General features: G+C 38.8%; 1 protein-coding gene across 1 annotated transcript; it reads left to right on the forward strand.

Moving 5' to 3' along the window:
* The first annotated feature begins 16,591 nt into the window (after positions 1 to 16,591).
* Positions 16,592 to 16,921, forward strand: RPRM (reprimo, TP53 dependent G2 arrest mediator homolog). Its single transcript, XM_028113030.2, has one exon. It carries the CDS (start codon positions 16,592 to 16,594, stop codon positions 16,919 to 16,921), a length of 330 nt encoding a protein of 109 aa, XP_027968831.1.
* The last annotated feature ends 1,361 nt before the right edge of the window (positions 16,922 to 18,282 follow it).

Here is an 18,282-nt window from a genome sequence, read left to right on the forward strand (position 1 = left end):
CACAAAGATTTTTCTCCTATATTTCCTTTGATAAATGTTATGATTTTATTTTTTACATTTAGATCAATAATCTATTTCTTGTTAGTTTTTGGTATACTACAAAGTAAGGTTCGATATTTCTTTTTCCTCATACATTTATCCAGTTGCTCAGCAACAACTTCTTAAAAACGTTTCTTTTTCCACTGTGTTACTCTGGACCATTTGTTAAAACTCTAATTCACTATATATATATGTCTAGATATCATATATATATATATATATATGGATCTATCTCTAGACTCTCTATTCTGTTCTGTTGTTCTCTATGTCTATACTTTACCAATACCATACATAAGATCATGTATGTCCACTTAATTTGTTCTCTTTTTAAATTGTTTTGAGTATTCTCAGTTGTTTAGAATCATCTGATCAGTTTATATTTTAAAAGTGTCTTTGGGAAATTCTTGTTGGAATTATATTGAAAAATATATATATAAATTTAGAGAGAGTGCCATTTTAATAATACTGACAATTCAAATGCATGAACGTGGTATATCTGTTCGTTTATTAGGCCTTTTTAATTTCTCTCATTGATGCTCAGTGCTTTTAAGTAAAGAGATCTTGTTCATCTTTGTTAAAATTATCACTAAGTACACAAAAGTTTGGTTTTTGTATATTAACCCTTGATCCTCTGACCTTATAAAATTCACTCATTGTGTCTAGTACTTGTTTTTTAAATTTTCTGGTCCTATAAAACTAAACAATTCATCTGCTAAGAGAAATAGTTTTATTCTTTCTTTGTGAACTTTATAACTTTTATTATGTTTCTTGCTTTACTACAGGAGCCAAACTGCCAGTACAATATTGAATAGAAGTCATGAGAGTACATCTGGTCTTGTTTCCAGTCATAGGGAACAGTGTTCACAAGGGTGTTGACTGTAAGTTTTTTTGTAGATGTCATGTATCATTTTGAGTAAGTACCCTTTTATTTCTAGTTTCTGAGAGTTTTTATTAGAAATTGGCAATTCAACACATATTATATCAAGTACTTTTAATGCATCTCTCCAAATAATATGTTGGTCTCTCTTATTCTATTATCCTGGTGAACTACAATGACATTTTTAAATTTTAAAACCAAGCTTTCATTCCTGGGATAAACTCTATTGGATCCAAAATATTTTCCTTTTTGTATCTTCTTGGCTTTGATTTACTAATATTTTATAAAAGATTGCTTTCATCTATGTTTATAAGGAATATTAGTCTGTAATGGTTTAATTTTTGTAATGTCTCATCAGGTTTCAGCATTTGGATTATGTTGGCCTTATAAAATGAGTTGGGAAATGTTCCCTCTTTACTATCCTTCTATTTGAAAGATTTTGTGAAGATTGGTTTTAGTTCCTGCTTAAATTGTGATAGAATCCACAGTGAAATGATCTGAAATTTTCTGGATGAGAAGATCTTTTGATTTAAAAAATTCACTTTTAGGGGCACCTGGGTGGCTCAATCAGTTCAACTCTTGATTTCGGCTCAGGTCATGATCTCAGGGTCATGAGATTGAGCCTCGAGTTGGGTTCCGTGCTGGGCATGGAGCTGCCTAAGAGTCTCTCTGTCCCTCTCCCTCTGCCCCTCCCTACCCTGTGCTCTATCTCTCTGTCTCTCAAAATAAAATAAAATAAAATAAAAATAATAAATTCACTTTTGGTAGATATAGACCGAGGAAGATTTTCTGTTTCACATTGTATCAATTTTTGACAAGTTATATTTGTCAAAGATTTTGTCTATTTCATTTAAGTTGTAAAAATTTTGGAATAAGGGGCCCCTGGGTGGTTCAGTGGGTTAAGCAGCTGACTTCAGCTCAGGTAATAACTTCAGGGTCCTGGGATCGAGCCCCACATCAGGCTCCCTGCTCAATGGGGAGTCTGCTTCTTCCTCTCCCTCTGCTGTTCCCCCTGCTTGTGCTCTCTCGCTTGCATGCACTCTCTCTCAAATAAACAAATAAAATCTTAAAAAAATTTTTTGGAATAAAACTTGTTGACAATATTTTATTATTTTTCTTTTAATATTTGTAGGATTTTTTCATTTCTAATATTGCTGAATATTCCCCCCCCCACTATAACAGTGGTAAGTTTTGCTTGATATTTGTCAACTTTGTTGATATCCTCAAAGAACCAGATTTCTGTGTTAAATTTTCCTTCTGCTTTCTATTTCATTGATTTCTGCTCTTGGCTTTATTATCTCCTGACTTCTACTTATTTGGGGCTTATTTTGCTCTTAATTTTTCTAATTTCTTCTGAAAGAACTGTAGGTCATTCTTTTTGGGCCCATCTTTTTTAATAGCATTTTAAAGATTAAAGTGTTCCTCTCAACAGAGATTTTGCTACATCCCACATATTTTGATATATTGTTTTCTCATTATCATTCAGTATGAAAATTCCATTTTCTTTGTGTTTTTCCATTTTACACATGATTATTTAAAAGCTGGCTGTCAAATTTCCAAATATTTGGGATTTCCCTAGATATTTCATTATAACTGAATACTAAATTATCTTATGATCAGAAAATATGTTCTATAATATTTGAGTACTTTTAAATTTAATGAAACTAGTTTTAGAGCCCAGCATATGGTCTATCTTAATGAATGTATCACATGCACTAAAAAGGTGTATTCTATACTTATTGTGGTAGTATTCTATAAATATCAATTGGGTCAAGATGGTTGCAGCTTAATTTTTGAGTATTTGGAGTTCTGCTACTTTCTCCACTTTTATACAAACGTTGTTTCTTTTGTGTCTTTGTTGTTATGCCCAATTCGTTTTCTATTCTCAGTTGGGAAGAGAGATTTGCTTGATTCATCCAAGAGCCCATCGTCTCAGGCTCTCCTTTAGTTTTCTTCTGTGGACCACTTGTACCCACCCATTATTGGATCCTGCAAACCAATTCATAAAGTCTTAGTTTATCTTCTCCAATTGCTAGACTGAGCTTGTGGGAGCGTACCTGTTAGCTGATTTGGTATTCTCATGTCCTTCAGATGCCCTGTTGCTTTCCTCTTCTACTTCCTGCACAGATGCTAATGCTACATTGGCCTTTTGCTGTCAGTGGTTTGTCCTAGAATTTAGGGTTAGTGGGGATATTTTGTTACCGTGTTTTGTTGTAGATGCTGCCTTTGGGTTAGATGTTCATATTTTAATTGCTCTCTGCTTTAATGGGAGAATTTGATAAGATACATAAAGTATTTCACCACCAGCATCACCCTCCCAGAATCCTTTAAACTCTTAACATTTTACTTATGTTTCCTCCTTTATGTGTAGTTTACCACTTTAGTCACTTTTTACAATTGATTTTTAAACTGGAATTGGAATTTTATTTTTCCCCAAACAACCAGTTTTCCTAGCTCCATATATTATAAAATTCATCTTTGGATTTGAAATTTTCAATTAATATAGAAATAAGCATAGTATGGTTTGGATCTGTTTCTGAGTTTTCTAAAATGCTTGTTTGGCCTTTTCTTTCATTAGTACTGTATGGTATTAAGATACTAGTGGATTGAGTTAACAGATATTTTCTTTGTAATTTTACATTTATTCATAAGTGAGATTAGTCTGTGGTTTATTGTTGGTATTGTCCTTCTAAGTTTGGGGTGTTAGGGTGAAAACATATTTTTGAAATACAAAATGTTTAAGGAGGCTCTCCACCTTTATCTTGCACAATTTATGGAACATGAGATCATTTGCTACTTCAAAGTCTGATTTAGCTCATAAGTAAAATGATTTGGGACCAGTATCTTTCTTGAGTAAAATTTTAAATTATTTTTCTAATATAGTACCTGATTTCTGCTAGGTTTTTTTATTCTTAAGTGAATTTTGATAATTTACATTTATCTAACAAATCAACTACTCTTTAAAATGTATTTGCATGGAATTGTACACAATATTCTCTTAGAATTTTGAAAACTACCTCTAGATCATAGTTTTCTATAGTTGCTGTAATAAACTGTAACAAACTTAGTGACTTAAAACAACATAGATTTATTACTTTATAGTTTTGAAGTCCAAAATGGGACTCAGTGGGCTAAAATCAGGGTATTGGCAAGATTCTTTTCTTTTCTAGAAGCTCTAAAGAAGAATCCATTTTCTTGCCCTTTTCAGTTTATGGAGGCCATCCACATTCTTTGGCACATGGCCCTCTTACCCCGTCTTCAAAGCCAGCAACAATGATTAGGGTCCTTCTCAGATTGTATCACTCTGACCTCTTCTGCCTCCCTCTTCCCCACTTACGGACCCTTGTGATTACATTTCCCACCCAGGTAATCCAGGATAATCTTCCTCTCCTAAATTCAACTGGTTAGCAAATTTAGTTTTATCTGTAACCTGCCCCTTTGCCGTGAAAAGTAATATAGCCACAGGTTCCAGGGATCAGGACACAAACCTATTTTTGAGGGAAGTTATTCTGCTTTCCCCACTGATTATAAAATTATTCTTTTAAATTAACTTTTATAATAATTACATGGCATCGCAGTAAAAAAAATGTACTGAGGATTTTTTTAGTGTTAATGTATTCAAATGCTATTTATTCAGTTTCTGTTACTTTTATTATGAGAAATAAATTTATATTTTAGTCTAGATATTGTCTTATTTATGGGATGGAATTTATTTTGATATATGACATGGAATAGGAATCTTAATGGATTTCATTTAATCCAAACAATTTTCCCAGCACCATTTATTCTATAACTCATCCTTTTTCCTATTGATTTGTAATAGTTCTTCATCTTCTCAAGTTCTTAAGCATGCCAGAGTATTATCTAGGTCATGTGTTCTATTTTGAATGAAAATTGGCCTCTATCTTACACCATACACAAAAATCACCTCAAAATAGATTAAGGACTTAAATGGAAGGCCTGAAATGGTTAAACTTTTAGAAGAAAACAGAGGCAGTAAGCTCCCCGACATTGGTTGGAACAATGATTTTTTGCATTTGACACCAAAAGCAGAGGCAACAAAACCAAAAATAAGTGGGACCACATCAAATTAAAAAGCTTCTGCACAACAAAGGAAATAATAAATGAAAAGACAACTTATGGAATGGGAGAAAATATTTGTAAATAATTTATTTGATTAAGGTTTAATATCCAAAATATACAAGGAACTCATATAACTCAATAGCAAATAAATAAGCCATTAAGAAATGGGCAAAGGACCTGAATAAACAATTTTCAAAGAAGACATACAAATGGCTGACAGGCATGTGAGAATGTACTCAACATCACTAATCACCAGGGAAATGCAAATCACAACCACAATGAGATATCACCTCATACCTGTTAGAATGGTTATTATAGGGACACCTGGGGCACACAGTCTGCTGAGCATCTGGCTCTTGGTTTCGGATCAGGTCGTGATCTCAGGGTCGTTAGACCGAGCACTGCCTGAGATTCTCTCTCTCTCTGTCTTCCTCTGCCCCTTCCCCTGTGCATGTACACTCTCTCTCTCCCTCTAAAAATAAAGAAATAATCTTTAAAAAAAAAGTCAAAAGATAGCAAATGTTGAAAGGATATGGAGAAAAGGGAATCCTTGTACACTGTTAGTAGGAATATAAATTAGTATAGCCATTATGGAAAACAGTGTGGAGGTTCCTCAAAAAAATTAAAAATAGAACTACCATATGATCCAGCAATCTCACTTCAGGATATATATAAATCCAAAGGAAATAAAGTCACTATCTGGAAAAGATATCTGCATTCTTTTTTTTTTTTTAAAGATTTATTTATTTATTTTAGAGAGAGAGCATGAGCAGGGGGAGGGGTGGGGGGGTGGAAGACTGACAGGGGGGTTGATTGCACGACCCTGATCATGACCTGAGCTGAATCAAGAGTCGGATGCTTAACCAACTGAGCCACCCAGGCACCCCAAAGATATCTGCATTCTTATGTTGACTGCAGCATTAGGCACATCATTAGACATCATTAGTGAGTAGGACATGGAGCTTGTTGGTGATTATCGAAGTGAAAGTAGGTCACCCAGCAGCCTTAAAAAAAAAATTATTTACAAAGCGTCACAAAAACTCCACTTGAAGCAGAGTATTATAGCTCTGGGTTGCTTCGAGACAAGTAGTGCCTAAAAGAACATCCTAGCAAGAAGGACTCAGAGTCACTGCTCAGTATGATGGAACGTGACATGCTGAATGCAGAGACACACTGCAAAAGGAGGAGTGGTCATCCCAAAGGAAGCACTGAAATTCGCTGGGTGGAAATGCCTTCCCTGGTCATTTCTGTCAGGTTCACTGTGGGGACAATGTCCTCTTTCACAAAAGTGTCCAGCACAACTGAAGAAACAGGAACCAGAATGTGGATGTTTATGTTCTGGATATTGTCTCCAGTGAATTACAAAATGAAGTTCTGGAAACAAGGAGCAACCTCTGTCACTGGGCCACCAGGCATCTTTGATGTGCCTGATTTCCTACCTAAAGCACAGGATTTTATACTCTTTAATGAGGTTTCATTTAACTTAATAATCTTTATGCAGAGATTCTTTCCAAAATACAAATCTGGCTTTTTTTTTTTTTTTTTTTTAGTCTGTTGCTTAAAACTCTTCCATTTCTCCCCAAAGCTTTCAAGTGGAAATCCGAATTCTGTAAGATAATATGAACCGCTTTTCATGGTCTGGCCTCTACAAACTCTTTAATCATTCTCTCTATCTTGTGGTAGTCAGTACTCCAAAAATACAGAACTACTTGCAGATGAAGAAAGTAAAATACACCTTCTCTCACACCTTGTTCCCCTCAGCATTCCCGTGGCTAATTCCCCCTCTGGCGACCCTTCAGACTCAGTTCAGTGTTGTGTCCTCACGACCACCCTCCCAGTGCCCCAATCTGGATTAGATGTCCTTCATACATCTCCCACAGGATTCATCGTAGTCCACAGTGATTGTCTCCTTGTCAGTCTGCCTTCCCAATTACTGGAGAGCAGAGACTGCATCTCTTGGTTCTTGTCTTACTCCTTTCAGGTTGCAGTAACAAAAAGACCATAGACTGGGTGGCTTAAACAACCATGGTTCTGGAGGCTGGGAAGTCCCAATATCAAGTTGCCAATACATTCAGTGCCTGGTGAGGGTCTGTCCCTGGTTCATTGATGGCCATATTCTTGATATAATCTCACAGAATGGAAGGGGCAAGAGAGCTCCCTGGGATCTCTTTTATCAAGGTACTAATTTCATTCATGAGAATGGACTTCTCATGACTTCATCACCCGAGGTGCCACCTCCTAATACCATTACTTGAGGGGTTAGGATTTCAACATATGGATCTGGGGGGACACAAACATTCAGTCTACAGCACCTCTATACCCCTAAATGGTGTTATGTACACAAAATGGTCCATAAATGTTTCCTGAATAAATTTGCTAATTACTTGTCCTAAAAATCTTGGAGGGGAAGGAGAAATGGTTGATGGATAACAAAATTGAGCAGTAACGTTGGTAGGTGACTTGCCCAATTACATCATGACATTGACTTTTGAAAACCTCTTTAAAGATAGATTTGTCAACTGCAGAATCACAGCTATGCATGCAGCAAATGTTGCAGTATTTGTTGCCACTATTATAAATACAAAAACGCTACCACTCCTGCTTGTTAATCTGAACATAGTGACCTTCATTGTTTCCCTACATACATAGTGTCTACGGATTTGCCAAAGACACGTATCTTCATGAGTTCAAATATACAAATCTAAATTCAGCATGCTATGGGCAAGATTTCTTTTCCTCCTTTGTTTCCAGGATGATTTCTCCTTCATATTTTTATATAAATATTCGAGGGCATCAGCCCACACTTGTCCTTTGGAAATAGAAGATATAATCCTGCTTCAGATTCACTGAGCTGAAGGTGAGAAATTGGAGAAATTGCATCTTTCATGCATCCTTGCAGCCAACTGCTTCTCCCCATCTTGAGACTGGGGCAAGTTCTGTTTCTCTAATGTGGGAAGGGATGCACCGGTGGCACGAAAGGCTTTATGCAGCTCGATGCCTTTTTCACTTTAAAATCTGAATCATGCGGACTTTAAAGAGTGGGCAGAAAATCGGGATGAAATAATGACCAAAATTTCATGGAAGCAAAAACTGCCTATGCTGCACATCTAAAAATAGGATGCTCTAGGTCTATGATGTATCATACTGAAAACTTCTCGGCATGTTCAGTGATCAGGGCTTTTTAATCAAACTTGGGGGTGAGTTATTACATGCTTTTCCTGGACCTTTATTTCAACAACAGTAAAAGGGTATTAACAGATGAGAACATAGCAGCTCTACCCCCTGTCTTCTTCTGTGTGCCCGTGCGTTCAAGAAAGCTCTGACTCAAAGAGGTCAGCTGGTAAACACAAGGTCAATCTTCACTCTCCTCCCATAGAAAGAAGTCAAAGGTCACCAGATGGCATCAGGTCAGGAATCCAGGCAGTGTATTTAAATAAAAGAGGAAGATGCAGGCACTTGGTTTAATTTTTATTGTTTATTGCTGGCTGCCTTTCTTCTGGACTACCTTTAACAAAATCGATGCAAAAATCAAAAGATCAATTCGATAGGTGCAGTCTTTATGCTTTAGAAGCTTAAAGTCTGAATAGTTCATTAAAAATGACATATTTTCCATTGTAAAGAAATCAATACCTAAAATCCCTTATTTAAGTTCTTAAACTTTAAAAATTTGTGATTATTATTATTTACCTATTAATGGACTCTTTAAGGTGGGGCAAACTTATCTTATACCAAAATACCTTCCAGATAGTCCATTGTGTTAAATGTAAAACAATGCAAATATTTCTTAAATGCTTTAAAAATAAAAAGAAAAGAATAACATATAAACAAAATCCTGAATAAGGATAAACTTTCTAAGTTCAGAAGCAATGAAAAAAATTCCCCTTAGTCCATAGCTTCCTGGATATACTAGCTTCCTGAACATACTAGCTTTGCTGATGGGAGTGATATCCCAGATAATTTTTTTGTGATAGGGTAAAACATTTCAGGTTCCTTTTCCTTCTGTAGTGAATTCTGGAAAACACTCTTCTATCTTTCAGACAACTAATTCATTCTTTAAAAAGAAAAAAACTTCACTGAGGTATAATTGCTATCACAAAGAAATGGGCATATTTAGTGTATACAGTTTGATGAGTTTGGGCATATAAAAACATCCATGATACCATCACCACAATTACAATAAAAGACACCTCCCAGATTTTTCTTATGTCCCTTAGTTTTGTTTTGTTCTTTTGGTTTTTGGTTTTTGGTTTATGGTAAGAACACTTAACATGAGAACCACCCTCTTAGCAAATTCTGAAGTGCACATTACCATATTGCTAACATATAGACACTGTGTTGTACCGCGGATATTTCAAACTTACTCATCTAGCATGACTGAAACTTTATACCCATTGAACAACTCGGGTTTGCCACGCCCTGGCTCCCAGCAACTACTATTGTTTTTACTGCTTCTGTAAGTTTGACTATTTTAGATACCTCATATACGTATAGTATTTGTCCTCCAGTGACTGGCTTATTTCACTTAGTCGAGGTGGGTTTTATGTGTTAATAGGGTTGGCTTAACTTTGTATTTCATAGGAACTTATTTTATCTCATTTTACTTCCTTCTTTATGCTAAGGTTTTATGGCTGACCAAGAGAATGAGAGCTTAGATGTGTTTACCAGTGTGAATGGACCATCAGCCTCCACCATCCGCAGCTTACCCATTCTTTCGCAAGACCAATCAGGCAATTTACAAAATGGATGTGAAAAGTCTCCTGGGGTGAGTTGTTTCTAAATGTCTTCTGGTAGATGGGTGTCCAATCTATATAATCTGAGACTTAGAAGAGCCTTAACTGTAGCAGGCACATAGTGAGGAGGAGAAAGCAATCCTGGCTGATGTTGGATGTAAAATGTAGACATTGTATTTTATTAGAGGAATTGTTCATTTTATGATAACAACTCTAGACTGCTTATAAGACGAAAAACTTATACAAGAGTTTGTAATGATTTCACACCACGTGTGATGCCTTGGCAGATGTTATAGGAGCATTCTACAAGATTAAAGCAGAGCCAGGTTGGAGTGTGCATCCCCAGGGAACCACTTGCTAAAAGGAGCTGTTTTAGAGACCTGTCTGAACCTGTGTCCCTAAGATGGATGTTATGGGAAAGAACTTTCTCCAGTATAGTAAGTACGTGCTTTCCCCTTTTAAAAAATTAAATAAAGCAATGAAAGAAATCACAGATAAAAACTTTGATAGCTGAAAATTCCATAGACCCAAGAAGAATACAGCCCAATTTAAAAAGCAAATCAACTGGAAAGATATTTACAAATATTTCATATATAGGGTTAATGTATTTGATAAAGAAGACTTATTATAAGTCAATAAATCAATACAAATGATAATATGTCGAATGAGAAATACACAAAGTACCTGAGTCTGAACCTAAAGACTACAAAGTAAGTTCTATAACACATATGTGAAAATATTATCCCCCACAATAAGACCATGCAACTTCAAGCAAAGTACCATTTTTTTCCCCTTACTAAACTTGCAATGATAATTTTTGAAACCATAATACTTGGTGCTCAAGAACAGCATTTCCTGGGGTACTTGCTAAAAATATAAATTCATAGAAACCATCCCAGACCCACCAGAGCAGAGTCCCAGTGCATGGACCCAGGAAGCAAGTTACAGAAATTCTGATTCTGTTGGCTTGCAGTAGGACCTGGGAGTCAGAAATTTTCCATCCCCACCCTAGGTGATCTTAAGGCAAACTTGAAAATATTATTCTAAACAGTGGTTTTCAACCATGGCTGGACTACTGAATCATCTGGGGAAATTTAAGAAATACAGATACTTGGGTCCTACCCTCAGAAATTGTGATTTAATCCTTGTGGGTTCTATTTAGATATTAAAAAAATTTTAAAACTCTATAGGTAATTCGAAAATGTGGCCAAAATGGAGGACACCTACTCTAGAGGACATGATAAATTGGTATTCATATGCTTTTCAAATGAGAGTGAAGACTGGTACAACCCTTTTTAGAAACAATTTGGCTGTGTTTTGCTTTTTAAAAAATAGTATCATTCTCAGTGAAATTGCAGTTTTGTAAATTTCTGATCCTTGTTATCTAAATAGAGAAGACATTTGTGAACAAAAATTTTTCTTTGTATGTAATTGATTCAATAACTACTTGAGAGTAACAACTGCCCAGCTATAGGGTAGTTGTTTAATAAACAGTGGTATGTTCACCTAATAAAGTGCTATACAATCATTAAAAATGTGCAAATAATAAGCTTTTAATGTCATGGGAAAATACAGGGCTAAAGGGGAAAGTAAGGTATAAATTGTATTTACTGCATGGTCAAGACTAAGTTAAAATAAACATAGTAAAAAGACAGGAAGAAAATGTTCTAAATTACTAAGGGTGGCTATCTGAGCTATGGGGAGATGAATGACTTTTGGGGGTTATCTTCTAACTTTTCTGAATTTTAGAAATTTATATTTCTATTAGATGTAATTTAAAATGTTTAGAATTTTTATTGTGGTAAAATATACATACCATAAAATTTACCATTTTAACAATTTTCAAGTGTACATCTCAGTCTTATTAAATATATTCACATTGTTGTATAAACATCACCATTGTCCATCTCCAGAACTTCTTCCCCAACTGAAATTTTGTACTCCTTAAACAATAACTCCCCATTACTTCCTACCCCAATTGTTGGTAACCACTATTCGACCTATCTCTATAAAGTTACTATTCTAGGTATCTAATATAAATGGAATCATACAATATTTGTCCTTTTGTGTCTGGCTTATTTCATCTGGCATAATTTCTTCAAGGTTCATCCATGTTGTAGCACGTACCAGAATTTCATTGTTTTTTTGTATGTATATACCACTTTTTTTTTAATCCCTTTATCCATTGATGGACATTTGACTATTGAGAATACCTTTGACTATTGAGAATACCTTTGACTATTGAGAATACCTTTGACTATTGAGAATAATGCTGCTATGAACAGTGGTATACAAATACCTGTTCAAGTCCCTGCCTTCAATTCTGGGGGCAGAGACCTAGAAATGGAACTGCTGGAACATATGGCAATTTTGTGTTTAAGTGTTTGGGAAACTGCCATACTGTTTTCCACTGAGGTTGCAACATTTTACATTCCCACCAGCAATTCACAAGAGTTCTAATTCCTCCACATCCTTACAATTTTTTTACTTAACAAGTAAAAAAAGTACTTACTTCATATGGAAATCTTTCTAAAATGTATCACTCATTTCCAGCCTTCAGAAAGGAAATATTAAACAAAATTTAACCTTTTTCTTGTAGTGACTTATATACATTGATGCCTCCTCAGAAGCTATTGCAATATATCTTTGAGGTCTTGCTCTGTGTTGATGCTATTCTCAGTTATTTCTACAGATGAGAAACAATTCTTTCAGAATCCTGAAAAGTATCATCTGCATTTCACAGATAAATAAATGAGGTACACAGAGGTAAAGGAACTTCTCCAAGATCACACAGCTAGTTAGTGAAGATGGAAGGGTTCAAAGTCTTTGCCTTTAGACAATTAGTGAGAATCCTAGCCATCTGACAATGTTTGTCTCTATATTAAATGTCTCCAAACTAACACTGTACATTCTTAGAAAATTTGTTTGTGTTGTATAATGTTTTATTTTGTTTTTCATTCTGGTATTACTCCTTGTGTTTGTAAGAGTACCTACCTCTAGTCATTTTCTCCTCTCTACCCACATGCTGATACTGACATCCTGTCATTAAGAAAAACTGATAAAGAAAGAGTTAAGGGGCACCTGGGTGGCTCAGTTGGTTAAGCATCTGCCTTTGGCTCAGGTCATGATCCCAGGGATCCTGGGATCGAGCCCTGTGTCAGGTCCCCTCCTCAGCTGGGAGCCTGCTTCTCCCTCCCCGCTCCCCCTGCTTGTGCTCTCTCTCTCTCTGTCAAATAAACAAATAAAATCTTTTAAGAGAAAGAAGAAAGAAAGAAAGAAAGAAAGAAAGAAAGAAAGAAAGAAAGAAAGAAAGAAAGAAAGAAAGAAAGAAAGAAAGAAGAAGGAAGGAAGGAAGGAAGGAAGGAAGGAAGGAAGGAAGGAAGGAAGGAAGAAAGAAGAAAGAAAGAAAGAAAGGGTTAAAACTGTGTGAAAAGCAAAGTGCACAGGTTTGAGAGAGAATCTGGGGGGACATTCTAAGGGTAAAAGTATATAAGTTTAGGTATTTGGCTCTCATATCTATTCTGGTGGTTTGATGACATATTTTGCTTATTTCTGGCTTGCTTCTTGTGTTCCAGGTACTGAGTCTGCAGTTAAGAATGAACATGAGTGCCTACTCTTACTCCTCATATAATGTATTTTTTAAAAAACCTTGCCCCCAAATAACAAGTATCCTTTCTATGTCTGATATGCTCTTCTGAAAAATGTCTACTTAGTATTTTCATAATACACACAAATAGAAAACAAAGGAAAAGGTTTTTGACATTGAAAGCGTCTGGTCCCACATCAAGACAATTCAATCTTTAGATCCAATGACTAATGATTACAGATGCCCAACAATATCAGCCTAGAATATTTTTGTAGAACTTACGATATGCCATAGATATGTTTTCTGGAAAGAATAAACAAGTGTTTCTTTCCTTGTATTACATGTATATTGTGAAATGCTGAACATTTAACTTTCTGAAAATCAAACCTAATGAAGTAGAAGAGGTCACTAGTTAAATAAATATAACCGTGGGTCTTTCTATGTATCAAAACTTTTTATTTAAAGTAAATATTCCATATCACCATCTGTTTTTCTATGCCCACATTTTTTAAAAGATTTTTTTTCCCACATCTGTAAGGTTTTCCTAGGAAATAGGTGAATAATGGGAACAAAGCTGAGAGAAAAATATTCACTCAAAATACAAAATGGAAAGATAAATAAGTTTCTGCAGAAAAACTGTATCTAGCGGCTTAGCTAGATTCCCTTAAATTAGATGATAAATATATATATATATTTTACCAGTAGGTTTATAGTTAATTTTCACCTCAATACTGCAAACAATTTCATTCAACAGAATCAGAGTGGTGCAGGCTGGTGGGGAGATGAAGGAAACAGAACCACATTCCCAGAGATCTGAACTAACTGGTGGGAACAATTATTTTCCTCTTACTCACAATTTTGCTGCTGGCTAGTAGATAATGCCAAAAGAAAAGAAAGTTTTGATGGTATCAAACCTCCACTGAACTCCAAGATTTGATCATCTTTACACTGGTTTCTAACTAAAATGGTAATACTGTTAATATCCATAAGCACACTCAAATCCTGATAATGATTCAATTAACATTTTAAGGCATTTTTTGTAACTCAAGTCCTACCATGTTGGACCTTACAAATGCACTGTACTATATGATTCTATTTGGTTTTGTCACATGAAGAAGGAACTATCTATCTCTACCCATTTACACTCAACTTCTACGAAACAAACAACCCTATGCAAGTTAACATCCCTGGAAGCTGGCCTCTGTTCTCCACCTTTTGCTCTTCTACTAATTTCTACTACTTGCCTTTATTATTCATTTTAGTGTTGCTTTATAATGTCTCAAATTCTTCTGTAATTTTTTCACATATACATTATGTTTTATTGTTAAGTATCACCCATCTTAACTAAGATAGACTGATTGTATAGTGAGATTTAAATAAGTTTTTTTTCCAATCAATTAATAACACATTTGTCCAAAGAAGAAATTGTTGGGAGTGGAGCATTCTTCAAGGCTAATGAAATCATGAGAAAATAGAGCCATAAACCAGGTGAATTATAGATAAGGACCAAAAGCCCAGATTTTCAGCTATGAAATTACACCTAAAATAAAAAATAGCTATTTAGAAGGATCTAGGCTTATTGAAGCTGATATATAATCAACACTCAAAAATTGAAAACTCTTAACTGAAAGATAGTTCAATCTATGTTATGGTGGTCATGAAGTAGTAAGAAAAAAATAAGGAAATCTCTCAACGTGGAGAAAATGATGTTCGGGGAGAGAAACATAAAAGAGTTTAACAAGCAAAAAGAATGGAATTGAGAACAGAGGTGAAAATAGCAAGACAGCTATTATGTTTTAATAGAATGTGGTAAATGTATTCTATCAAAAGTTTGGACTGAGCTTCAAGTTACTGGTTTCCACCTGTTACAGTTGAAAGAAAAAAGGAAGTAAGGAAGGGAGAGAGGAAGGGGGAGGGGGGAAAGAAAGTAGAAAAGAGAAAAACCAACCAACAAACAAAAAACCCGAAGAATTCTTCTGGAGCTTAAGAAACAATCTGACAGGTTTGTAACATTTTCCTGAAGCCAGCAGCAAAATCATAATGGGCTAAAGCCTCAATCAGGCCCCTGAAACATCTGTAGCTTTGTTCAAAATGACTAAGACACAATACATCAGTTTATGGAAAATGGGGAGAGCTTGCAGCAGTTGGCCAGTGTTCTAGGTGATGGATATTGATGAGCAATAAAAGGACTGATTTACCGCCAACCGAGAAAAACATTGGAAGCACTTCCAAAAACTCATCTGCAACCCAGATTATAAGAGTGCCCACTCTGTCCATCTTCCCACCCTTACCAGAGAGGTGACCCTGCTTCCGGCAATCATTTCCACACAAAGGCCACAGAAGAGCATATCCTTCCCCTAACCCCCTTCCTTTCCTTCGCCTCAAAAATCACTATAAAACCTGTCTTACTCTGTCTTCCAATGGCTTCCTTCCTCTTTTTCTTCTTTCCTTCCTCCCTCCCTTTTCTACTTCCTTCCTTCCCTCCTTCCCTGCTTTCTTTCTTCCTAAAATCAGTACTTAAACAAAAACAAAGACAGAAAACCTCCCAGATCATCCCTACTCCACCAGAAATCCGTCGCAGGCAAGACGGAATCAGGCACAGGCGGCGGCCCATGCGTTCGCAGGGCACCATCTGGCACCTGCGATTCATCGCCACTTTCCATCCGCCCAGAGGTGAGAGGGGCGGGAGGCAAAAGACACGCAGAGCTGGTGTGACCCAGTTCTTTGGAAACTTTCAGCTGATCGCAACCTCTCCTCCGTCCGAAACTCTTTAATCATCCATCAGGCCAGAAAAGTACAGTGACTTCTGCCTAGTCTTTGAAGTTGAAAGCAAGAAGCAAGAAAGGCGAGAGGAGGAGGTTCGCCCCTTTTCTTCCCCCACGGCCAAACGGCCGCAGGCGCAGAGCGGTGGTGCGGCCGGAAGGGGCCGCTGTTCGCTCAGAGCAGCCGCCCCGCCGCCGCCGCCGCCGCCGCCGCACCTCCCACGGCCCCACTGGCCCAGCCCCGCCAAGTTCCAACAGCCCCCAGTCGAGCGAGCGCCGGGAACCAGCACCGCCCTGGCAGGAGCAGACGGCGCAGACCAGGCGGGCTGCGGCGCGCGTCGGAAAGGCTCCTGGGAAAGTCCCACGACCCGGGGACTTAGGAAAGGAGAGAGCGAGCAGCCCCCACGCGCGCAAGTCTCCCAAGTGAGCGCTCCGCTCTGTATCTGTTCCTCCCGCGCCACCGCCTTCCCACCCCTCGGACCCGCGCCTCCCCGGGCGCCCGCCGGCTCCCGCGATGAATCCGGCGCCGGACAACCAGACCGATGTGGCGGGCCTGCTCCTGGCCAACAGCAGCGAGGCGCTGGAGCGCGCCGTGCGCTGCTGCACCCAGGCGTCGGTGGTGACCGACGACGGCTTCGCCGAGGGCGGCCCGGACGAGCGCAGCCTGTACATCATGCGCGTGGTGCAGATCGCTGTCATGTGCGTGCTCTCACTGACCGTGGTCTTCGGCATCTTCTTCCTCGGCTGCAACCTCCTCATCAAGTCCGAGGGCATGATCAACTTCCTGGTGAAAGACCGGAGACCGTCTAAGGAGGTGGAAGCGGTGGTCGTGGGGCCCTACTGACCGGCCCTCCCGCCCCCGCGGCAGCCGCCCCAACGCCTCCCCACTTAGCCCGCCCGGCCGCGCCCCCTCACCATCCGAGACCGGGCGAAGCAAACCTGTCGGAGTCAATTATTTCTCTCGACTTTTGCCTTTCGGGATGAAGCGACCCTTTTCTCGCTCGCCCTCTGAAAGTCCCCATTCCTGGCAGTAGGAGGAGAGGGCCCCGACTGGACTCAGAAGCAAGTGGCAAGAAGAGGGCAATTAGAGCGCAGAACTTTGGAAGCTGCCGCTAGCGTGGGATGCGGGGAGACCCACCCTGCGACGGCCCTTCTCCACCCGCAGGTGGGCCAAGCTCTCGGGGCAGGTGGAGCGGGCGGGCAGGGGAAAGACCCAGCGGTATCGATTGCCTGGTGGCCCGAAAAGTGACCGGTATATACGCCACGCAACAGAACTAATGGGGACACACAGATCAGGGTCCGGATTCGCGCCCATTATCTCCCGCTCCTCCCAGCCCTGGCGCGAGAGACTATAAATACCTTTGATTGATTGCAACGTGCTGTTTTAAGGGATTTTGTGTTTGTTTGCTTGAATACACATATTTGATAGGTCCTTTGCTGCCCTAGTGGCCTGTTTGCCTGCCTGGCGTTAGTTTTGTTATCCTGGGAGAAGGGGTGGGGGGAGGGGGAAGCCTGCGACTGTTCAACCGGGTGATTTGTTTCCTTTATTGCATTTCCAACTGGGGGTGGGGGGAGGAGGCTGACGCCCTAGCTAGCCCCGGGGCAAGGACTTGGACTAGAACTTGTAGCTCATGACTGCACGGTTTACGCCACAAAAGTGCTCTTGACATTCATGACACCGTTTTGACTTTTTTTTTTCTTATTTAACATCTCCTTAATAAATGCAACATTTAAGTGTTTTGCTCCTGGCTTCCTGGTGGTCATTCTGAGCTCCCGGCAGAAGGGAACGCGTGGCTGTGAGGAGTCGGGTTACAGGGCCGGGGGAATTCGCTTTGGAGAGCTGCAATTCAACTCGTGGATCCCATGGAGGGGTGAGGTTGCGGGTGAGACAGAGAGGCCTAGGGACTAGTGAGACGTGGCCAAGCCTCAGGCACAGGAGCCATGCTGGGGGCGGTATCCTTTGTTTTCTCTAACAGTTAATATTTTATATTTCAGTTAGTCTCAGCTCTCTGAGCCAGGCGAGACAACAGGAGGCCCCCGCGGGAAGATGACACTTCCGTGCTGGGCTCCAGCGGGAACACAGGGTTGCACCGCTAATGAGAGGAAGAAGGCTTGGCCAGCCTTGAGGGAGGGTGCCTTTCCCCTGACCAACGTCAGCAAGAAGGCAGCGGGATGCTGCTCAAAAATAAATAAATAAATAAATAG

The sequence above is a fragment of the Eumetopias jubatus genome, unplaced genomic scaffold, assembly GCF_037043125.1.
Source record: "Eumetopias jubatus isolate StellerSeaLion01/CBP00866 unplaced genomic scaffold, mEumJub1_p1.0 scaffold_3, whole genome shotgun sequence".
Classification (NCBI taxonomy): Eukaryota; Metazoa; Chordata; class Mammalia; order Carnivora; family Otariidae; genus Eumetopias; species Eumetopias jubatus.